General features: G+C 38.7%; 3 protein-coding genes across 4 annotated transcripts; 1 reads left to right on the forward strand and 2 right to left on the reverse strand.

The window, feature by feature from the left end:
• Positions 1-11,709: 11,709 nt before the first annotated feature.
• LOC145134606 (surfeit locus protein 1-like) lies at positions 11,710-14,015 on the forward strand. The gene is made up of 7 exons (XM_079069454.1): positions 11,710-11,850; positions 12,112-12,405; positions 12,552-12,646; positions 12,744-12,982; positions 13,061-13,244; positions 13,369-13,652; positions 13,728-14,015. Exons 2-7 carry the CDS (start codon positions 12,207-12,209, stop codon positions 13,795-13,797), a joined length of 1,071 nt encoding a protein of 356 aa, XP_078925580.1. The 5' UTR covers positions 11,710-11,850; positions 12,112-12,206; the 3' UTR covers positions 13,798-14,015.
• Positions 14,016-15,917: 1,902 nt separating this feature from the next.
• On the reverse strand, positions 15,918-17,938 carry LOC145134618 (Presenilin-1). The gene has a single exon (XM_079069463.1). The coding sequence runs from the start codon at positions 17,767-17,769 to the stop codon at positions 16,465-16,467; it is 1,305 nt and encodes a 434-aa protein (XP_078925589.1). The 5' UTR covers positions 17,770-17,938; the 3' UTR covers positions 15,918-16,464.
• Positions 17,939-19,653: 1,715 nt separating this feature from the next.
• On the reverse strand, positions 19,654-23,754 carry ZIGA4 (ARF GAP-like zinc finger-containing protein ZIGA4). Of its 2 annotated transcripts, none has more exons than XM_079069462.1 (12): positions 23,363-23,754; positions 22,596-22,657; positions 22,325-22,412; positions 22,180-22,241; positions 21,996-22,092; positions 21,480-21,902; positions 20,777-21,406; positions 20,576-20,662; positions 20,391-20,498; positions 20,224-20,310; positions 20,032-20,114; positions 19,654-19,940 (listed from the first exon to the last, which is right to left on the reverse strand). In XM_079069462.1, exons 1-12 carry the CDS (start codon positions 23,456-23,458, stop codon positions 19,886-19,888), a joined length of 1,878 nt encoding a protein of 625 aa, XP_078925588.1. In that variant the 5' UTR covers positions 23,459-23,754; the 3' UTR covers positions 19,654-19,885. The 2 variants fall into 2 exon arrangements, with proteins under 2 accessions (XP_078925588.1, XP_078925587.1); XM_079069461.1 differs by having other exon boundaries at positions 20,576-20,665.
• Positions 23,755-24,579: the final 825 nt, after the last annotated feature.

Below are 24,579 nucleotides of genomic sequence, written 5' to 3' on the forward strand. Positions count from 1 at the left end.
TGATGTATTCCCCGAAGACCTCCCAGGAATTCCTCCCGAGCGTCAAAGTCGAGTTTCGTATCGACTTAATTCCCGGAGCTACTCCTGTAGCTAAGTCCCCTTATCTTTTAGCGTTGGCGGAAATGCAAGAGTTATCCAGCCAGCTCAATGAGCTGATCAGCAAGGGATTCATAAGACCGAGTTCCTCACCCTGGGGAGCTCTGATCTTATTTGTGAAAAAGAAAGATGGATCTTTTCGGATGTGCATTGACTACCGAGAACTTAACAAGCTGACGATCAAGAACCGATATCCTTTACCCAGAATCGACGACCTTTTCGATCAGTTGCAAGGAGCCAGTTACGTTTCAAAGATAGATCTAAGATCAGGGTACCATCAGCTGCGAGTTCACGAGAGTGATGTGCCCAAGACAGCATTTCGAACTCGCTATGGACACTACAAGTTTGTAGTAATGCCCTTTGGTCTGACTAACGCACCGACAGTATTCATGGACCTGATGAATCGGGTGTGCCGCCCTTTCCTAGACAAGTTCGTGATCGTGTTCATCGATGACATACTTGTCTATTCGCGGAGTGAGAGTGATCATAAACACCACTTGCGACAGGTGTTGGAAACATTAAGGGCGGAAAAGCTATACAAGAGTGGTACTCAGAAGAAGAAAAGGTTGTTGTTCCCGCAGCACTCATTGATACTGAAAAGTGGTCGTGAAAGGAGTCTGCTTTTGCTTTGAATGCTTACCCAAGCTCTTGGACAGACTCGGCTGTGAACAAATCCTCTCTTAGAGAATCGACCATTCGCGAAATTTTCAAAGTGCGAGTTCTGGATCAGGAAGGTAAATTTCCTAGGTCACGTGATTAGCAAGGAAGGAATACACGTGGACCCTTCCAAGATTAAAGCGATTGAAAATTGGTCTGCACCAAAGACACCCACAGAAATCCGGAAATTCTTGGGTCTCGCGGGCTATTATCGCAGGTTCATCCAGAACTTCTCCAGAATCGCTAAGCCTCTAACTACCCTAACACAGAAAGGTGTAACCTTTAGTTGGGGAGTCCAGCAAGACACTACATTTCAAACATTGAAGCAGGCCCTGTGCAGCGCACCTATCTTGTCCCTGCCCGAAGGGACGGAAGACTTCGTTGTCTACTGTGATGCATCCAATCAGGGCTTAGGTTGTGTGCTCATGCAACGAGGAAAGGTTATCGCTTATGCCTCGAGGCAGTTGAAAGCACACGGGGTCAATTATACAACTCACGACCTAGAGTTGGGAGCAGTGGTCTTTGCAATGAAAATCTGGAGACACTATCTCTATGGAACCAAGTGCACTATCTTCACCGACCATAAGAGCCTGCAGCACATCTTTGATCAGAAGGAGTTAAACATGAGACAGCGACGATGGGTAGAGCTACTCAGTGACTACGAGTGCGAAATTCGCTACCATCTCGGCAAGGCCAATGTGGTAGCAGATGCCCTCAGCCGAAAGGAGTATTCAGGGCGAAAGGTGAAGGTATTGACAATGACCATTCGTTCCCATCTATCCGCACAAATCCGAGAGGCTCAGCAGGAAGCCTTGAAACCAGAGAAAGTGGCGGATGAAGCATTGCGGGGAATGGACAAGAACTTAGAGGTTAAGGGAGACGGAGTGTACTATTTCATGAACCGGATCTGGACCCCAAAGTTTGGCGGGTACAGAGAGGTTGTCATGAATGAGGCTCACAAGGCGAAATACTCCATTCACCCAGGTTCAGATAAGATGTATTTGGATCTCAAGCAGCTCTATTGGTGGCCAAACATGAAAGCAGAAATTGCAACCGTGGGCAATTGCTTGACTTGCGCCAAGGTAAATGTGGAGTATCAGAAGCCCTCAGGTTTACTTCAGCAGCCAGAAATACCTGAGTGGAAGTGGGAAATGATAACAATGGATTTTATCACTAAGTTACCTAGATCCCCGAGTGGGCACGACGCCATCTGGGTGATTGTCGATCGGTTGACTAAATCCGCCCACTTCCTGCCAATCAAAGAAAACTTCAAGATGGAGAGACTTACACGGATCTACATTCAAGAGATAGTTCGCCTTCATGGGGTACCTGTATCCATTATCTCTGACCGAGATAGCAGGTTCACCTCAAGGTTCTGGCAATCGCTTCAGAAGGCACTTGGAACTAAGTTGAATATGAGCACAACTTATCATCCTCAAACAGATGGTCAGAGTGAGAGGACAATCCATACATTGGAAGATATGTTGAGAGCATGTGTCATCGACTTCGGTATGTCATGGGACACTCATCTTCCTTTGGTCGAATTTTCCTACAACAACAGCTACCATACCAGCATCAAGGTTGCGCCGTTTGAAGCCCTCTATGGCCGCAAGTGCAGATCCCCTCTGTGTTGGGCTGAAGTGGGTGACACGCAGCTAGCCAGGGGTCAAGTCCCCGACAGTACTCTCACTAGACCTGAAATCATCCGAGAGACAACAGAAAAGATCGTACAAATCAGAGAGCGACTGAAAGCATCTCGGGATAGACAAAAGAGCTACGCCGATAAGATACAAAAACCCTTGGAATTCCAGGTTGGTGACCGCGTCCTCCTGAAGGTCTCACCCTGGAAAGGCATGATACGTTTCGGAAAACGTGGAAAGCTAAACCCAAGGTACATTGGACCATTTGAGATCCTTGCTAGGATCGGTCCCGTAGCATACAAACTACAGTTACCGCGAGAACTCAGTAATGTCCATCCTGTCTTCCACGTGTCGAACCTAAAGAAGTGTCTGTCCGACGAGACAATTGTGATTCCTCTCGACGAGATCGAATTGGACGAGGGTCTACACTTCGTGGAAGAACCTATCGAAATCATGGATCGGGAAGTCCAGCGTACGAAACATAGTCGCATCCCGATAGTGAAGGTCCGTTGGAATGCCAAGCGGGGTCCTGAATTCACTTGGAAGCGCGAGGACTCAATGAAGCAGAAGTATCCCCATTTCTTTCCAAGTTCATGACTGTGCTTTATTCTTGAATTTCGGGACGAAATTCCCTCTAACGGGGGATGATGTGACAACCCGGAAACTTCAATCTTGTACACTTAGTCAATTCAATCAATATTCAACTTGTTTTGTTGATTTCTGATGCTATTTAAGGGTTCATTTAAGTGTTCTAAGCTTGTATATAACCAAGGTTGAGTTTAGGAATGAGTCAGAGTGTTGAATAGTGAGAAAATCGGGCCATACACACCTCTTGGAGGAGTGTACGGCCGTACACATGGGTGTGCGTCCGCACACCCACTCCCTTGGCAGCACACTCACTTTTGGGCAGCACCCTTACCCCTATATATAGGGTAGCCCCCTTCCTTTCATTCCTTTAGCACCTTGGCAGCACACAACATCATTTCCTCTCAAGTTTCTCCAACTTTGAACCTTCCCAAAGCTTCAAGAACGTGAGTACTTCTTCCTCTAGCTTACAATCCATGAAAGACCACTCTATCCAAGCTCTATGTGTGCAAAAACGACATGTTCTTCGTATTTGGAAGTGAGTGCGGCCACACACCCTCTTCGGGTGGCCGCACACCCCTAAAACACCCTCCAAAGTGAGAGTTTAACTTCCATATTCGATGTAGATGTGCCCCTAGCCTCGCTACACCTTGGAATGGACTTTTGGGCATCGTTTTGAGGAGTGTACGACCGTACACACCTGTGTACGGCCGCACACACACTTGTACGGCCGCACACCCATTGGACCGCACACTCATGGCCGCACACACACTCTAGGTGGCCATACACCCCCTACACTCAATCCTACAAGGTCCTATCACTTGGTGCAAATAGTTTCAAGTCCCTAGAGTGGTTTTCCATCACTTATAGTGGTGAAATACCCTCATTTGACTCGTTTATGTGTCATTACATGTTATTAGGATCGAATCGTGTTCAAGGCTTCACTTGAACACCCGGCTCCCCGTATCGATCCTTCAATCAAACCACTTACCCGATGTGAGTTCATACCCCTACATTTTACTGGTTTTCAAACGTTTTCAGGGGGAATACAAGCTAAACCTTAAATGCTTTTGTTAGTACAAAGAGATTTTTAACAAGTATAAAACTCATGCAATCCTCATACATTAACCCTTTTGTACTGTGTTGAGCATAAGGGTCGTTTTTCACTAAAATTGCATAGTTCTCCGGATTCGCTATTCACTATGTTATACATGCAAACTATAATCGGTATAGTTTGGAATTTTCTAAATATAACAAGTACAATAATTTTCACTACTAAACATATGCACTAAGACAGAAATAGTTTACAGTTTACATCACTACGTTATCACTATAAATATCACTATACACGGTGTACATACGGATTTTCACTATGGTAGAACGCTACTACACTACATGTAAACTAGATTGTACGATACTGTGAGGCACTACTTCAATACTGTACCCTTAGGTGTACAGGGATAAATCCTATCATAGTATAACTAGAGTCTCCTGGAGGGAGAGCGTGAGATTTGTGAATAGATCTATTCCGGACCGACAATCCCACACCCGAACTGCTAGCTACAGTTAGGCAGGCATGCCTAGGGTGACAAATGTCATTTAACTCGACGCCTGAAGAACGTTGGAAAGGTCTCTAGTCATATCAAGTATGGTTATACGACTCACATTATGTATAAATCATCTTTAGTTTACAATCTGGCATTCTTCAACGGTTTTATTTATACTAAATAGAACTAAAACACACTACTTATACTGGCTAAAGCCAGGGTTTTTAAACAGAACCGATTATGCAATGGTTTCACATACAAGACACTTATACTTCATGATTAGCTTTAGCTAGTCACATGAGGTAGTATTTTCACATATTACTACAGTTTTCAGTAACGAACATTCATGGTTTTATACGGAATCGATAACACTACATTTTCGCTACAGAAAATATCGGATTTTCTTGAAACTATACAAACATTTCTGCTAGCTCATCAACAAGTCTTCATTATAAACTACTGCTTATGAACTCACCAGCTTTATGCTGATATTTTCAAACTGCTTGTATTCTCAGGAAATCAGTAGACAGGTACCTGCTGGGTTTTTGAGGAGTTGGAGCAATAAGAGTTTAATGTTTATATTCATACAAACTATATGATGTAATTCAAACAAGTTTCAGACGATTTCCAAATTGATGTAAACATTTTTATTTAAGTATTCATTGTAATGGTTGCGTTGCTATGATTGCTATTATACATTGGTTGTGATGCTATACATGACGTCCTCCACCCCAGAACGTTTCCGCCATTCTGGTTTTGGGGTGTGACACCAACCAATTCTTCAAGAGAGTATACATTAAAAACCCAGTTGCTAAAACTCACCATGAAAGGCGATGAAACTCCTCTTGCCTATCTTGTACGTGCACAAGAATATGCTACTGCACTTGCTAATATTGGTGAACCTGTTAAAGACAAGGATCTGGTTCTTCTTGTTATTTTTGGGCTACATGAAGAGTATAACGCACTTAAGTCTACCCTCTTAGCTCGTCACCCACCTGTTACCTTCATTGAGCTACATGCCCTTCTGAGTGATCATGATTATATGATAAGTAAAAATCTTACTGCTGTCCCTGCATCACAGCCACACATGTTTGCTGCTTCAACAGAAACATCACTCAACATTAACAATTTTCAAAGTCAACTTCAGTCTCTACAAAGCATGGCGTCCCACCTTGGCTTCCAACTTAATCCGATTGCTCCACAAAGTGTAACTCCTCAAGCCTTCTATGCCTCACAACCCCCAAACAACAACTATAGAGGCAACCGTCGAGGAAACTCGCGTGGGAATAATTCGCGTGGGAATTTTCAGAATCGATCTCATGGTGCCAACTCAGGTCCCTCCAGGCAATTCTCATGGGCCTCCACACAAAACACAGTATTTGGTCATTGAAACCGTTATGGTATTGGCCATCTTCCATCGCAGTGTCCAAATAACCAATATGCAAGTAACTCGCCAAAACCGAATTTGCAGGCAAATTTCGCAACCTTTGCTGACAATGTCTCTACTTCAGGCACTACTTGGTTCCCTGACACATGTGCAAACTCCCACACCACACCAGATCTGTCCAACCTTGACACCTCCGAGTTCTATCGTGGTCCTGATTCTCTTCATGTTGGTGATGGTAACTCTCTTCCTATTCTTCATATTGGATCCTCAAAATGTTATTCATCTAATAAAACCTTTAATCTTTCCAATATTCTTCATGTTCCGGATGTCAAGAAAAATCTCTTATCCGTTCAACAATTTTGTCAAGACAACAATGTTTTCTTTGAATTTCACTCTTCTTTCTTTGTTGTGAAGGACGAACGTACTCGCACCACTCTTCTCACGGGACCAAGTAGTAACGGTCTCTACTCGCATCGTCTTCCAAGTTTCAAGTATTTACCAAAGTTGGCTCTCACAGCAACTAAAGCTTCCTCAAGAATCTGGCACCACCGCCTTGGTCATCCACATCAACGTGTCTTTGACACTATTGTTTCTAGTTGTTCGCTTCCTGTTTCTACAAAACATTGTTTAGATTTATGTTCTGCTTGTCAGTTAGGGAAATCTTCCAAACTTTCTTTACCTAGTTCATCTTTTCGAAGCAATAATATTTTAGACTTAATTTATTGTGATGTTTGGGGTCCCTCACCTACTTTATCATTTGATGGTTGTCGGTTCTTTTTACTTTGTGTTGATCATCACTCTCGCTATATGTGGTTTTTCCCGTTGACACATAAATATGATGTTTTTCAAACTTTCACCAACTTTGTCAAGATGGTAGAACCACAATTCAATACCAAACTCAAAAGTGTTCAAACCGATTGGGGAGGGGAATTTCGCAATCTATCTTCCTTTTTCTCATCACTTGGAATTATTCATCGTCGCTCATGCCCTCACACTAGCGAGCAAAATGGTTTTGTTGAGCGACGTCATCGTCACGTGGTTGAAACTGGCCTTACTCTCCTTGCTCATGTCAATCTTCCCCAATGATTTTGGCAGTTTGCTTTTGAGACAGTCGTGTATCTTATCAACCGCTTACCATCTCGAACCTCATCCAATAGATCACCTTACCAACATGTCTTCAGTCGAAAACCTGACTACACCTTTCTTTGGGTTTTTGGATGTGAATGTTTTCCACATATTCGCCCGTACAATAGATACAAAATGGATTTCCGCTCTACTCCTTGTACATTTCTTGGTTATAGCCCACTACACCATGGTTACCGGTGCCTTGACACCTCTACGGATCGAATCTACATTGCTCGCCATGTTCGATTTAATGAGAATGTTTTTCTGTTCAAACGCCCACCTCCTCCTAGTACCACTCCTGCCGCTACGTATGTTTCGTCTCTCCTGAGTTTTATACCCGATCCTACTTCTACTACTACTATTGATGACTCACCTCCAGCCACACCTCCTGCATCTCCTATCACTACTCCCTTGGCAGCGTCGCCACCCCTCACCACCGAAACTACCCCGCCTGAGTCGTTTGATACCTCTCCTGCTGCCACGCCACCTCCTGCTCCACGCACCCGTCCCCCACATTTACGCCCCAACTCGAAACAGACTACACCTTATAGCCCCTCGACATATCATGCTACTGCTTCTATTACCGAACCTACCTCTTTTTCGGTTGCGAGCAAATCTCAGGAATGGCGGAATGCCATGTTAGAGGAATACATTGCTCTTATCAAAAATGGTACTTGGACTCTTGTCCCTCCAGTTCCTCATGCCAACATCATAGATTGCAAATGGGTTTATAAACTTAAGCGAGACCTCGAGGGCAATATTTCTCGCTACAAAGCACGACTTGTAGCAAAGGGTTTCAAACAACAAGCGGGTGTTGACTATCATGAAACTTTCAGTCCTGTGATCAAAGCCACCACAATTCGGGTTGTTCTCTCTCTTGCTGTAACTAACAAATGGTCAATCAGGCAATTGGATGTTCATAATGCATTTTTGCATGGTGACTTAAAAGAAACCGTTTACATCCGGCAGCCACAAGGATTTGTTGATCCTTCTAAACATGGTCATGTGTGCCTTCTTCACAAGTATTTGTATGGTCTCAAGCAAGCTCCACGAGCTTGGTTTCAACGCTTGTCCACTGTGTTGCATCGTTTTGGTTTTTCGGGGTCTCGCACTGACCCATCTTTATTTATTATGAAAACAGGTCGGACTCGAATTTACATTCTAGTCTACGTGGATGATATCATTATTACAGGTAATGATGATGCAATGATTGCTCACCTCATTCAACAGATGGGTTCCACTTTTGCCATTAAAGACCTTGGTCAACTACATTACTTCTTGGTCACTGAGATTGTTTCTCGTAATTCTGACCTCATATTGTCTCAACGGAAGTATATTTTGGATATTCTTCATCGTTCGGGTCTCAAGGATTGCAAACCGGTCCAATCTCCAATGACCACCACTCAGGTCTTATCTATTGGTAACAGTCCTCTCTTGCCGGATCCGACTATCTATAGACAACTCGTTAGAGCTCTTCAGTATGATAGTATCTCTCGTCCTGACATTGCTTATGCCGTCAACAAAGTGTGTCAATTCATGCATGCTCCTACCAAAAACCTTTGGTCTGCTGTCAAACGCATCGTGCGGTACTTACAGGGCACAACTGATTTTGGACTTCTCATTAGGCATGATTCGGGTTCCTCTCTCCAAGCCTTTACGAATGTTCATTGGCAACACTCTGCATTTGATTCTTTACATGCTTTCTCGGATTCAGACTGGGCAGGATGCCCTGATGATCAACGTTCCATGGGAGGATTTGCTATATATTTGGGATCGAACTTGATCTCATGGACTGCCCGAAAACAGCGTACTGTCTCAAGATCTTCAACTGAGTCGGAGTACAAAGCCCTTGCAGATACGGTGGCTGAATTAGTCTGGTTGAAAGCTCTTCTCAATGAATTGGGAGTTTCAGTTCAACGTCCTACACTTTGGTGTGACAATCTTGGTGCTACCTATCTAGCTGCTAATCCGGTTTTTCATGCTCGCACCAAACATGTTGAAGTGGATTTTCACTTTGTTCGTGAACGTGTGGCTTCTGGTCAATTATGTGTTCAGTTCATTTCTACTGCTGATCAGATCGCTGATGTTTTTACCAAACCACTGTCTTCTCAAAGATTTCTCTTTTTACGATCCAAGCTACAGGTCGTTCCCCGCCCTTAGCTTGCGGGGGAATGTTAGACTAAGTTTATGTGTTGCATTGTATTTTACTTAAATTAGAGGGTACCTAATTGTATTTATCTAACCTATATATATTAGGTTCATATGTATCGTAATCTTTGAGATATCAATAATAATACACGGTTTGACTACATCTCACTAATGTGTGACCAAGATTTGCGAGCTTTGTGATCTATTGTCGATAATTGGAAATAAGTATCACCGATAATATCAAATTAATTATTTTAAGAGTAAGTTACAATTTTGGTACATGAAGTTTCCAAAAGTTGCACCAATAATCTCCTGAGGCTATTACCGTCTAAAGATGTTATGTTCGGTACAAGTGAAATGACGAAAATGCCCATATTTATTTTACCTTTATATTATCTTTATCTTAATTAATATACATAATGCCTCACATACCCCATCTCCACACCACCATTACACCACAAATCACGACCACAATCACTAATATCAACACCACCATATCACCCTACTACCATACCCATTTCTATCAAAAACCCAACCACAATGTCGAAAGAAAACCAATCACTACACCACTGAAACTTTAAACCACCATCACTATTGAAATCCAAACCCACCACCAACATTAAAACTATCCACACCACCTCGATCATCAATATCATCATAACCACCAAAATGGAAACCCTAAATCTAAAATAAAAACAAACATCATTAGGGGGGGGGGGGGTAGGAGGTGGTCGACGCCGCTATGGTAGAAAGATTCGTTAAGATGGCAGTGTTAGGCAACTACATGTATGTCGGGGTAAAGAGATATGGAGGAGGTGGTCGTCGCTAGATGTGGCAATGTAGCAGGAGGCAAGAGAGATAGAGTATAATGAGTTCCAACGTTGGAGGCCGAAGGTATCAGTTGGCGTTGAAGAGAGGGTGGCCAACTGTGGTCGCCTTGGCAGAGATGGAGATGAAATTGTCGCCGACCGGAGGCTAAGGAGGCTAAGGAGGGAGAAAGGTGATGTGTAAACGGTGGGTGGCGATGATAAAAAGGAAGAGTAGAGCTATCTAAACGTGGTCGTGGATGGTCTTCGGTTTATTACTTGTGAGATACAAAACTTGTTATAACCGGTGGTCCAATTAGGGATGAGCGTGGGACGGAACCAGTACCGACCCGTACCGTTCCCCATTTCCCGAAAACAGAATTTGGTTGAAATTCAATCTCGAATACCGAACCGAATTAACATCACCGAAACCGGTACCGGGAATGGTACCGGTTTTCGGTACTAGTACCGGTACCGGCGGTACCGATTCCCGAATTTCATGTATTTGGAGTACCAAGTACCATCTCATATTTTTAAATTTGGTACGATTCGGTACTGGTTCCGGTACGGTGCCGGTACGTGATCGGGATTTGGGACAAATTGCTCATCCCTAGGTCCAAGTGACTAAAAAAGGTTTAATAGTTTAAAATTTTAATTAATTCGATTCGAACTTAGATAAATAATAGGAAAATCTTCGAAAAAGTCCTACAATTTTACATTAATTTACGAAAAATCTCAAACTAAAATTTGTTTACGAAAAAACATGAATTACTGGTAAGAATGGCGATCTGACCAATTTTTCCATATTTATCGGTTTCATTACTTACCTGTTTCATTAAAGTCTCATTATTTTACCTTAATTTACGAATAAGTCTCAAACTAAAATTTAGTGATGATTTGACACTTTTGTCCATGTAACATACATTTTATCGGTTTCATTGCTGACATAAACACTTAGTCATTAAATTAGCTGATAAGATAGATACGATGGATTATATAATACTACATTTACTGTAAAATTTGATATCCATCTCATCGATTCATTTATGATTATGTATCTAGGTCAACAATGAAACCAATAAAATGTGTGTTTTAGGAAAAAAAACAGCAGGAAATGAGCTAATGTCTGATGAGATGGATATATTAGGTTACATAAGTTTAGATAGACAATCTGACATTTCTTATAAACATAAAAATGACGAAGTTGTTGTTAGTTTATGTAATTATTGCAGTCTTTGTTAGATGCACTTTATATTCCAAAAAATATACAATGCATCAGGATATCATGTTTTGTGGTAAACATAACATTATATAACTCAACATATCTATCTCATTAGCTCATTTAATAACTAGACGTCCAGGTCAGCAATGAAATTGATAAAATGTATGTTATATGGAGAAAATGGTCAAATCATCACTAAATTTTAGTTTAGAACTTATTCGTAAATTATGGTAAAATAACGAGACCAAATAAGTAATGAAACCGGTAAACCAAATAAGTAATGAAACTGGTAAACCAGAAAAAAATAGTCAAACCGCCATTCTTACAAGTACTTCATGTTTTTTCATAAACAAATTTTAAATTATGGATTTTTTCGTAAACTAAGATAAAATTGTAGAACTTTTTCGAAAAGATTTACTTAAATAATAACAACGAAATTACTCGCAAATTAAGACAAACTCGTGTTTTACCGATTATTATTACTTTAACAGTAGTCGAATCGTATACTCGACTGATCGACTTGGTCCTTCCCTTAATCGCCTTCGTAGCAGTGCAGAGTGGCATAAACCCTAGCCACCAGAATTCGCTCTACTGCTAAAATCTCCAATCCCTCCCTCGTCACTTGATTATTATACAGGTATCCTGAATTTCTATCTTATGCTCGGTAGTAACATGATCATGGTTTCTCTCTGTGTTCTGCTGTCCGCTTATTCTTAGATCTCTCAGTTGGTAATCTTCTGTTGTAAAAAATCACGGCCCAGATCGCCAGATATATTGTAAACAATAATGCATCAATACAAGATTAACGGGGGCCAGTGTTGCATCCTATTTAGATTCCAATTTCTGGTTTTGTTTTGATTTTTATTTTTTATGATATCGTCTTCTCTCTCATTGCCAGGTTGCGATCAAGCGCTTGTTCAGTATGCTTGGCCAAGTAGGTTCTGAAGAGGAGGATAAAGCTTCACAGTAGATGTCAAGTTTGTCATTATTCCCATGGCTTCCGTTTCCAAAAGCTTCTTAACAGCAAGAAGAATTGCTCGAGCTTCTTCATCGAGGTGGGTCCCAGCCCCAGTCTTAGAACAGCTATCTTCTTCATCTGTATACTCATACTCCTCCGCCGTTGCTGCCGCTGAACTTCCACTTCCACCTCCACCTCCACCTCCACTACCAACATCTTCTTCTCGACCTCAAGGTTCCTCTTTTCTCTCAAAATATCTGTCCGTTTGACTCTTAAATTTGGTACAGAAAGTGAATTAGCTTGTGTTATTTTATGCTTTAGTTTAAAGCTATTGAGAACATCTTTAAAGGACCTTGATCTAAACATTTATCATCTATCAGAGAAGCAAAAAGGATGGACAAGATTCCTGCTTTTTGTTCCGGGAGCTATCACTTTTGGATTAGGCTCTTGGCAGATCTTCAGAAGACAAGAAAAGGTTGAAATGCTGCTTTGAACCTTATTGTTCATCTTCAAATCTCAACCATACATAGTGATATAGTTATATAACTACCTGAAACGATGAGATCATGTAGGTGAAAATGTTGGAGTACAAACAGAGTAGATTACAAATGGAACCTATTAACTGCAACTACATCACCCCTTCAGGTGAAAATCTGGACTCTTTAGAGTTCAGAAGGGTGGTCTGCAAAGGAGTTTTTGATGATTCAAAATCCATATATGTTGGTCCACGTTCTAGAAGCATATCAGGAGTGACAGAAAACGGATATTACCTGATTACCCCCCTTATGCCCATCCCAAGCAGTCCAGAAAGGTTGTTTCACCATTTTTGTTTATATTCACATTACTCCATTCTTTCTAAATTTGTACATTTGTGGAAAATATAATGCAGCTTGCAGATGCCTATCTTAGTGAACAGAGGATGGGTCCCACGAAGTTGGAGAGACAAGTCTGTGAAAATTCTAAAAGAGGATGAACAAGAACATCCTACAAACATGGAATCTGAATCTACTACTAGACAAGAGAGCAGTTCTTGGTGGAGACTTTGGTCTAAGAAGGCTGATATTACAGAAAAGGTGTGTGTAATGTGTATGCTTAATAATTAAGAGTTAAGAGCATATGAAATGAAATATGGATGATGATGATGATGAGAAGAAGTAAAGCTGATGTGTTGAAAACTATTACACATGTTTTGTACAGGAAGAGGAAGAACAGTTAATGGTGGATGAGGTTGTTGGAGTTATTCGTGGAAGTGAGAAACCTAGTATTTTTGTACCAGCAAATGATCCGAATTCATTTCAATGGTTTTATGTTGATGTTGATGGGATTGCTTGTTGTTGTGGGCTTCCTGAGAACACGATATACATTGAAGCAGTGAATGAAAATGTGAACCCTAGTAATCCATACCCAATTCCAAAAGATAACAATGCCTTGATACGCAGTTCAGTAATGCCACAGGATCATCTCAACTATACAATCACTTGGTATATGCTCTAATCCTTTGTTTCATCATTCTACTTTACTTGGATTTTAATATATACTAATTGTTTATGATGCAGGTATTCTTTATCAGCAGCAGTTACGTTTATGGCTTTCAAGAGACTACAGCCTAAAAAGAAAATGAGATAATAATTTGAGGTGCTTTTGCTGATCATATTTTTGTGTTTGTTTTTGCTTCTCTTCTAAAAACTGACAAATTTCGGGCTAGGTACACAACATTGTTAGCTCTTTTCTTGTTTGAGTTGACACATTGTTTAGTTTGTTATTAATAATCACATACTTGATTACTTCAGTAAAATACTTGTTATTTTTTAACATACAAGCTAATATATAATATATTTGCATGATTTCTTATAGCCCAATAGCTGAAATTGAATGTTTTGTATTGGCTGAAATCCAAATTAGCATGGCTTGACCAAAATTGAACCGAGCCATTTGTTGCACAACCTGCATGCAAGTATATTCAGTGTAAGCAATTGAGAAAACCTGATTATTATATTTGCCCATTCAGTAGAAATAGAATAATCAAACACCTCAGCCTCTCAAACAAGTCTAAGTTCCAAAACGGAACTACCAATTCAACTGCAATAGTTGGGTAAATAGCAAAATTTGATGCCTAGTCGCTAGTTTCTTGAATCAAATAGAAATCTAATATGACAACACCAGTGTAAATAACAAATTTGGTCCTTATGCTCTACACAAAATTGCAAGTTCAGTCCAAAATTTGAAATTAAGCTGCAAATTTGTTACTTTTGGTTTGCTAAAACCTATGGATGAGGTCGAAAAAGTTTTCAACCTCCAACAGTGGTCCAAAAAACGAAACTGTTTTTTGGTTTTGGTACTTGGAAAACTTGAAAGGAATGTTTGTCATTCGGATGTATTGATTTTTGAAGAATGGTAGGAGAAGGAAGGGGAGATTGTGGGCTAGTTGCAGGTGATGGTGGTTTATCCTATCCTGGGTGAGAGTGATGACGACGAACAAAAACACAAACACAAACACAAACAAATGCTTCATCTTCTCACATGGTTGCAGGCCATGAACATAAACACACACAAATGGACTTTTGTGTTTTGTTAGGGTTGACGATAAACACAAACATACACAAATAGAATTTTGTTCACACATGGTTTTTGTTTTTGGGATTATAGGTGTTCATCGATTTTCTTTTTGAGTTCATGGGTGTCCATTGATTTCATTTCAGAAGTGAGTAATGAGGTAAGAGAGGGTTTAATGTTTGGTACGAGATGTGTCCGTTCATCATTGTGTGTGTTGAATCTGAAAGTCATTGATCTGCAGACGTTTGTTCATCATTGTGTGCGAGTTAAATTTGAAATCCAGTTGATGAAGATGATGTGTACTCTAGAGAGAGGGGGACATTACATTTTATTTTCTAAATATAAAAATATTGAAATGAATATTAAAATAGTGTAGAAAAATTAAAAAGGCATTACAGTCTTTGGAGTTTTTTTAGGTACCAAAACCACAAAATGTTATAACTTTTGGACCATAAGTGCAAGTTGAAAATCATCCATAAAATTTTAGCTCCTTTACGTTTGTCCTAATGTCATCCTTAAGTTAATATTTCATTGCAAATATAGTCATGTGATTTACTCAAATGCAAGTTCCGTCCATATTTGAAGTTATATAAGACGGAAGCATAATAAAATGCAAAACTAGGGAAAACATTTGAACGATCTACAAATTTAGACAGAACTTGTGGTTTTTGGTAAAGCTTTAAGAACCAAATTTGTAATTTACTATAAGTTTAAACACAAACACCAAAAAAAAAAAAAAAACGTCTCATTTGTGAGACTGTTGGTAAATGTGCTGTGACAATATATAAAGTACCCACCAAAGACAACATTGTCGATTCCCTTATTAAACCCCTCAATCGGGTTATTCAAGGAGTAGCATGCACTGATGAGACTTCTAGAAGAGCAGGAAGATTATTCTAAAACTGCACATAGCTATTCCTTGTCGTGAGAATTACAAATGAGTTAAGGCCATTGTCGCACAGCTGGTGGTAAGATTAGAAAGATCTTAAGAACACTACATCAGTAACTGAAATCATGAACCACAAACCAAATTCTTTTCTGCAGTATGTGGTAAACTGAACAGAAAATCACAAGATTTACATCAGCCCAAGATGCATGAAATATTATTATCTTCATGGCTGCAAACCAGCTCTACATAAAGAAGAAAGAGCATAATTTGCATTTGGCATGGTAATGGTTATGGTTATGGTAGCAAGAAACCAAGCAGGATTGCAACAGAAATATTATAATTCACGAATTTACAATATTTGACAAGACTCAAAACTAACTAGCTACACCTACGCCTATGCCTACCCACAGTTTTGATAATTTCATATGCATACGCTTATACTGCAAACTAACTCAATTCATATTTGTGTTGCGTGAAATAAAATGTCATTGTCATCCACTCTACATAGACCCATTAGCCATACATGATTCTCCACATGTGAATCTTGTATAAGTATAATCAGCATGTATGACAAATATTAAAGCTGATTTTTTAAATTTACAGGAATCCATCAAGATAGAGGCATAAACATGTATGTCACTTGAAAATTTCTGGTTACAATTTGCGGCATGATCTCATTTACCCTTGAATCAAGAAAATCATAAACACTTACAGGATTGGAATTCATGAAGATACTTGCAGCATGGAATGATTCATCCATCAACTTGCAAAAATTTTACAACTCAAAAGGTGAAAGTTATCCCCTACCCCTCTAGAATGATTTGAAGTAACCTGGCTCTATGAGAGTAGAGTCAAAACATCATTAAATTTGTGGATGTCCCAACCACAAAGGGTTCCATTAATAACCGGGTCAAGAAGTAGAACATGATGCCCAGTGCTATAGAAATCGGGAGAGCTGGCAAAGCCTGACGAAAAACTGATAACAGTATAAGAGTGCACCCCAATCCAGATATAATAGCAAGGTAACAAGCATACACTGTCATCAAATCATACATTGCAGCTCTACCCACAAGAACACTATAAAAAACAAAGTCACCTAGCCCAAGTTTTATGCCTCTACTAGTCTCCTCCTCATCAATAATCTCCCTGCCTCTTCTAGATTCATCCCCCCCCATGCCCAGAATCGCACCAAGTGGCGACAAATCCACTTCTTCGTCTTCAATGATATCAGTTCCAGTTTGATGGATGCGATCAATAGAAGAAAACTCACTACTGCCACTTGAACTAGACCTCATCCTATCTCTTAGGCTTGGAACCAATGGGGAAGTCTCCTCCATCGTCTCATCGGAATCACCACCGTTCCTGGAATCACTAGGATTATGCCGGGTCATCTCAACCTCCACTGACTCAGAAGAGACCCCGCCAACCAAAAGCCCAAAACCAGACCCTCTAGGGTTCCGAGAAACTGTTGGTCGAGCCTCGTAAACCAGAGCAGGAAGTTCATCATCTCTGCTAGATGCCAATTCAACCAAGATCTTAAGAGGTCCACCAGGGGCCAAAACCGCAACTAAATCGTAGAGAGCCAATGCTACAAGCAGAGTCCAAGTGGTCCATTCTGGCAGATTAGTAAACCACGCAGCCACAATTATACCCAGAAGGACCATATAAACCTGCCTCAACAATATCGGTATCGGTATACCCTCAGCGAAAATCGAGAGAACTCCCACGACTGTGAAATTGAAAAGCAAAATGAGACACGTGATGGCATCAATCGGAATCGAGAACTGTCGAATAATGGAGATGAAGATGGAACCGCCCATGACACCAAGCACAAAGAAGGCCGAGAAACGCATGTAGTTCTTGAGGAAATTGGTAAAGTTGTAGTAATAAAGGAGAACAAGAAGGAAAGTTACAGCGGCGATGAGGATGACAAAGACAAGAGCATTGAGTAGTGAGCCTTCGATCTTCTCGGATGTAGAATCCGTCGGCGTTTCGAGGTAGACGAGATTAGCAGCGGTACGGATGGGCTCGCCAGACGAAGAGGAGAAGGATGTGAGAGAGTAGACTATAAGGACAACTAGGAGCATGCAAATTGAGACCGGAGACATTACGCCGATGATTTCCACTCCGATTGATTCCAGGATACTCCCATCCATGGCTTTAGATTTCCGATTTGGCTTTCGAAGGGCAATTTCTAGGTAAAACTGTCGTCAAATTCTAGGGTTCTTATGGATTTCCGGTGAAGTTACAGTAATTGGGAATTTTACAAAACGGTATTTGAACCGTTCTCGAACATACTTCTTTACGGAGTCTGACCTGCCACTCTGGGATTTCTTAAATATATTTTAGTTTTTTGACTTTTAACTAAAAATGTATATTTAAAGAAGTTATATTGCAAAGTGCAAACATCTTTTGAGTATGTTTCTTAATATAATAAAGTTTTTAGAAAATCCCATTGAACTAATCAGCAAACTTTTTGGATTATAAAAAGAAAGTACAAATGAAATAATTAATTGCATAAAATTGACGAAAGAAGATAAAAGAAAAGAAATTTTGAATCTGTTTTGCTTTTTTCACATATTTTGCCCACCTAAAAATTACTATTATTATCTCAAAAATTATAGGGTAATTAACTATTATTTTTTATATATTTATATATTTATATTTATATTTTTTTGCATACAATTAAAATCATGTTTGTTGTTTATAAAAAATATCATTTTGACTGATTATTACATGTCTAGCGGTTTACAGGTTTAAAAAACACATTTAAAATTGTATTTGTTATTCAATAAACACAAGTAAACCTATATTTTTGTACATTAAACTAATATCTGTACACATTGGGTCACTTTCATATTTTCCGGCTATTATCATTTTTTTTGTCTGTGTTTTAGTTTGTTGCTAAGCGTGTGATCTTTTTCTTGCTACTTTATGAAAATTATCCTACCTATACATCTCTCTCTATCCCATTACTTCTTTAAGCACTTGCCATCAGTAACCACATCCGTTAAGAGAATTTAGATTATTTTCGTGGTGGTAGTGATGATTGATGAATGGTGTAGACGGATGATTATAGTGATGATAGAAGACAACGTTTGTTGTTGGAGGCCGATGGTGTTGGTGGGAGGGTAGATTGTGTCCAAAGCAAGTTTAATGGTAAATAATAAACAATATAATAATAATAATAATAATAATCGGTCAAAATGATAGTTTTTGAGCAACTCATATGAGTTTGGTAAACTATATAAAAAAATATTAAATATATACAAAACTTTAAAGTTGTTTTCTCAATAATATATGTCCAATCGAATAATGAATTCCAAAATATGGATCCAAACACCATCTCTTTTACTTGCTCATTGTATTCCAAAAGAAATAGAAATCTATAAAACGAGTTGATGTATAATTTCAAAGAAATAGAAATCTATAGAAGCAAAGTTGTAAAAATCGTTTGACAATAGCTCGACGATCGACTGAGGTTAAGGGATTAATCGCTTTTGGCGGGGATTAATCGAGGCTTAATCGGAAACCATAGATTATTAATAAAATATTAAAATTAATCAAAGATTAATACATCTTAAGAAATACAAATACATCAAAATTAGAAAATAAGAAAATTTGCATTTTGAAAATTTAAAAATATGAACATTTTTGTATAATATTTGAGATTTTGAAAATCTAAAAACTTTGGGTAAAAAAAAAAAGTTGATTTTTTGAATTTTTTAACTTTTTTTTTTGTTTTTTTTTTTACTTTTGTTGACCGATTAATCCGTCCAAGACTGATTAATCCCGCCAAACCCAAAGAATCCCTAATTCCCGTCAAGCACCCCTAATCCTAATCGGTTGGAGAACGCCAAACGATTAATCACAATTTCTGCAACCTTGTATAGAAGTAGACCATCAGGATACGTTTTGCTTATACCAAAGCCGGTTAAAAACTTAAAATCAACTAATCGACTTAACTACACCTACCTAATTGCAAATAACTTTATTAATCAGGCTCTTGTACGCAACTCATATCAAATGTGACTCAGTGATGACTCGTTCAAAATCCTGTGTTTTTTATTACGAATAAACTAGCATTCCTTCCTTTAAGATTATACATGCCACCTACCGACTGCTTTAAAATTGCCAAAACGAAAACATCAAGTTTCAAGTAATTTAGAAACCCCAAATACCATTAAACCCAAACACACCTTATTTTTACAAGGAAACAAGAATAACAATTTTTAACATAACCATGTAAACAAAATCACAAAAGAATCTCCCCTATCCAAACGGATTCCCACCAATTGAAGCCACAGGTCCCTGAGCTTGAATGTTCCTACAAAACGACCCAAAAACATAAAACTAAAATAAAATAAATTATGTTACTACTACTGTAAAATTAAGTAAAACAACACAGACACACTTACGGAATCTGCATGCCCGGTGCTGCACTTTCAGGAAACCAATTATGATTTGGCAGACTAGATTGCAAAGAGCTCATGTCCAAGAACTGCATTTGGAATTTTATTTTATTTTATTAAAAAGAAAAAAAAAACAGATTTTGAGAAGTATGCTAGTATGAATTAGTGAAAAAAAATTTATATACATCAAAAACTAACCATGTTGCTAGCTTCAAGATCATCATCGCTAGGAAAATCAAACGGATTGCGAGATTTTGTATCAATTCCATGTGATTGTGCTGCATCCTGAAACAATCAAATATAAAAAAAAAAAAAATTAATAATGATAATTATAATGTGTTTATAAATAAATTAAAGCATCCTACCAGGACAGGGAGTTCATTTGAAGAGTCTAATGATCCAATGACATGTGGTGTTGTGTTAAGAAAAGAAGCAGGTCTGGCATCCACATCAGCTTGTTTCATCTTCATATTCTGTAAATAAATATATAATATATTAAAAAAATAGTTTGCTTCCTAATAATGATATTTGTAGCTAAATAAAGGGTTACCTCTGATATCCCCCATGCCAAATACGGATCAACAGCTAAAGGATCTTGAAAAGGTGTACTAGACTCTTGAAATGAACTCCATGATGACTGCTAAAGAAAATTAAGAGTGATAATATAATGTCATTTTACTTATACAAATGAATACAATACATGTAATTATGTTTGAGTTGATAACACAAACCTATTGCAAAGACAGCATACCTGATTATTCTGAACCCCAACTCCAAGTGGGATCCCAATATCATCAACACCAAAGTCTTGTTGAAATGACCATTGAGAGTTTTTGTCCATAGAATTAGATGGAGGTTGGTCAAATTTCCCAAAAGACCCTTCACTTGTAGAAGTTTCTGGCACAATGGTGGTTGAATTTTTAGCAGGTTGTGCATGCCAAGGCATGTCAAATGTGGCCCATCCCTCATTTTCTATATCTTTGGCTTTCAGGGTGGTTGTCTGCTGTTGTGGCATAACAGTAAATAAATCCAAAGATGAGGGGTCAAAAGGTTGGAACTGCTGATTTACACTTGAAGTTGGTGGAACAGGATCATGTGGTGGCTGGGAAGTATTATTATTTATGGACAAAGTTGAAGAAGATGTAGCTGAAAAGTCAAATAGGTCAATGACTGAAGGAGCAATCGCAGGAGCAGGTGTGGTTGATTGAGGTGTATATGGATATGGTGCACTAAAAAGGTCTAAACCACCAAACTTTTCAGATTCACCTGGAGGTGCAGATGTGGTGAATTGAGGTGCATTTGGTGCACTAAACAGGTCCAGACCATCAAACTTTCCAAACTCAGCTGAAGCTGTAGATGTGGTGCCTGAAGGACCAGGTTTCTAAAATAAAAATCAGAATCTACAAAATATATATATAGTATAGTGTGTAACAACAGGGATAATGTAGTTCAACCTGATCTGATTCTCCTTTAGCATTTGGACTGGAGAATGTGTTGACTGAAGACTGCTGCTGAACATCTTCAGTTAAATTATCTCTTGACATTTCTCTACTGAGACTACTGAATCCAAGTTCCTTCTGATAGGGAGGTGGCGATTGGGTACCAGATCTAAACGGGTCAGCTCCACTACTTGCTGAATAATCTGAGACTCGAGCATTAGCCACCTCATTAGCAAAACTATCCTCTTGCCCATGATCACTTAAACGACTGGTGCTCAAAAACCTCAACATTCCTCTATCTGATCCAGGTTTTTTAGTAAGTGCAGGAGCCTGTTTCCCATAACGTCGTTCTTCATATTGATAATCATACGGTGGACTTTGAGAGTAAGAATGATATGAACTAGCTCTTCTTGTTTCATCTTCATGGTTTCTAAGGCTCTGATACGTTTATAACCAAATGGTATGGAACAAATCAGTACACACCAAAACAAAACAGGCTCACTTGTTAAGACTTAAGATGTTGTATCTTACCAGTGTATCTCTAGGAGGTTTTCCAGAGGCCTTTGAAGCGAAAAATTTCTTATCCACATACACACTCTTTATAAACTCTCTAACTTTCTCCACGTTGCTGTAACAGAGACCATGCATGACAAGTCTATTTTTTTATCAAAAAAAAAAACACACACACACATGTAAAAATATAAAAGTGTATCACCTGTTATCTGGGAGTCTTTGCTCTCGTGGGTCCCAATCTTTAAGAAATGTTTCCCTTGCACGCTGAAGAAGCAAACATAATGTCAGAAACCAGAATAGCTTCCATGGAGAAAAGGAAATTGGGTAGTATCATGTTTCACGTGTACCTGATTACCACCTTCTTGAAGGGCTTCAACTTCTTGTGAAGTGAATTTGGACATTGATACAGACTTAACTCGGTGAGTGAACTCACGGCTGCAACATGCATTGAGGTAACTTTAATATGATGTTGAAACAGATAACTAGGTTACCCAGCAGCATACATACATTGTTTTATGTATATCTAAGTAACACATACATACATACATTGTTCTATACAGAATTCATGATGTTGAATAACATTGAAAGAAAGAACTTCAACTAAGGACAAAAACTCACTGTATCCCACTACATGTCATGCAAACGAACGTCCAAAAATTTGTGCACACGTATTGAGGTCCCTGGAAATCAAATTTTAAAATTAAAATATGGTCAGGGAACAAGGTGAAGCAATATAAGTTTTATCACCAAAATAAACAAGTTATGCAATTATTATTTCAAGTAACTTGCTATAACCCCAGGCTAGTATGCTTTACATAAATAATGGAGCTATAAGTTATAGTTGATTATTAACAGAAGGAGCATATGACACTTTGTGCTTCGGGCCTCCCATGGAGTTAGAGGAATGCAAAGACTAATCTGTCACTTTAAGAGATAAGTAAGAATCTCATCATCAATATGGCATACTCATTTAGCTATGCGGATGTCCCATTATGAATCATTTCTAGGAAATCAACTATGAAAACACTCAGACTTATGTGAGCTAATATTCACTTAAGTAGATATATTGTCTTCAAGTAGAAAAGGTAGGTCTCCAACTTTTGAAACACCTATAATTCTAATTTGTTTCCATTGCAAAAAATTATTTATATCAATGTTGTTACGTAACTGGGAGTCTCATCGTTACAATGAAACAACTTAACTTCCAGTCATATGAACTAACATAATTAGCTAAGCAACTGATTCGGTCTCTATCAGCAGCATTCATGAATACTCGAACAACGATGAAAAACATGTGTGAAAACTTCCAAAAACTACAAACATAAAACTAGTAGAACTAAAAGAAACTGTAAACTTTAAAAAGGTATATACATAGAAACACACACCAAGCTGTTGCAGTTGATGCATCTTCGATTAGGGGGAAGTTTCATTAAACCCCTTATAATTTTCTCATTTCGCTCCTCCTCCTTCCTGCTGCTCATTTTTGTATTGATTTCCTCAAGAAAAACTGCTCCCTATCCTAAAAATTGTTCAAATTGTGAATCTGAGTAGAAAAAAATAAACACAAATAGAGGATAACTGAATCTAGGGTTTTGGGTTTTCAAAGAGAGGGATTGAATGAATCAGCGGTATCCCTCTTCCCGACCCTTGCTCGATTTCCTAGCTATCCCGTCAGCGCAACGACAAAAATTAGTGCTTGAAATTGTGCTTTTTAGCTTTTAGGCTCAATTATATATGCATTATTTGTAGAGTGTAGTTGTGCACATCCATCCAATATCCATTTAAATTTGGCCCGTTACAGTACATGATGCTCTGCCTATACTCCCTGTCCAGTCAAAACGTGGTAAATTTGCATTTCAACTCCCTTATGATTGATTTAAAGCATTCCAACCCTCCAACTTATGAAATATTGTGTCGCAACTCATATTGACTAAGGTGTTGTTTGTTTTTTTAAGCAAAAATCCATAAAGTCTGCGGACCACCTCTGCAACCCTCTGCAGTAGAAGAGGTGGACCAAACGGCTGCAGACTGCAATAAGAAGCGTGTTTGTTTTTTTAACATCTGCATGCTGCTGCAGATATTAAAAAATTAAAATAAACTGATTTTATAATCCAAAAATAGTTTTTTAATACCGAAAATTTAATAATGAATGACATTTCGGCAAGAATTTATGATATTTCAGCAAAAAATAATGATATTTTAACAAAAAATAAAGATATTTTAGCATAAAATAATGATATTTCATCAACAAATTATTATTATTCAATATAAAAAAAAATCAACAAGACTAAACAAAAAAAAAACGAAAAAAAATGTGAAATAAGATTTCAGCAATATATAATCAATATTTTAGCAAGAAAAAAAAAAGAAGAAGAGGTTGGAAGAGGTATGAAGAGGCAAAACAAGTGTTGCGCCAAGAAGAACACGCGCATATGTTTTTTAATTCGAAGACTTCTGAAAAACAAATATCTGCGAGATGAAAAGTGTTGTACGTGTGCTGCGCCGCGCAACAATAAGAGGTCTGAAGAGGTTTTTTCCAAAAAACAAACAACACCTAAGAGATTCAACTTATGAAACCAATTATGAATTACCGGAATGAGTA

Source organism: Lactuca virosa, chromosome 8 (assembly GCF_052849685.1).
Source record: "Lactuca virosa cultivar CGN04683 chromosome 8, Lactuca_virosa_CGN04683_v6, whole genome shotgun sequence".
Lineage (NCBI taxonomy): Eukaryota > Viridiplantae > Streptophyta > Magnoliopsida > Asterales > Asteraceae > Lactuca > Lactuca virosa.

What these genes read in the sequence shown, in the direction of transcription:
- LOC145134606 (XM_079069454.1), top strand. Translation starts at nt 12,207, where the DNA reads ATGGCTTCCGTTTCCAAAAGCTTCTTAACAGCAAGAAGAATTGCTCGA. An exon ending in ATCTTCTTCTCGACCTCAAG is followed by an intron (nt 12,406 to 12,551) that starts GTTCCTCTTTTC and finishes ATCATCTATCAG; the next exon opens with AGAAGCAAAAAGGATGGACA. An exon ending in CTCAACTATACAATCACTTG is followed by an intron (nt 13,653 to 13,727) that starts GTATATGCTCTA and finishes TTTATGATGCAG; the next exon opens with GTATTCTTTATCAGCAGCAG.
- LOC145134618 (XM_079069463.1), bottom strand. Translation starts at nt 17,769, where the DNA reads ATGGATGGGAGTATCCTGGAATCAATCGGAGTGGAAATCATCGGCGTA.
- ZIGA4 (XM_079069461.1), bottom strand. Translation starts at nt 23,458, where the DNA reads ATGAGCAGCAGGAAGGAGGAGGAGCGAAATGAGAAAATTATAAGGGGT. An exon ending in AACCTCCTAGAGATACACTG is followed by an intron (nt 21,903 to 21,995) that starts GTAAGATACAAC and finishes TAAACGTATCAG; the next exon opens with AGCCTTAGAAACCATGAAGA. An exon ending in ATCTTGAAGCTAGCAACATG is followed by an intron (nt 20,115 to 20,223) that starts GTTAGTTTTTGA and finishes TTCCAAATGCAG; the next exon opens with TTCTTGGACATGAGCTCTTT.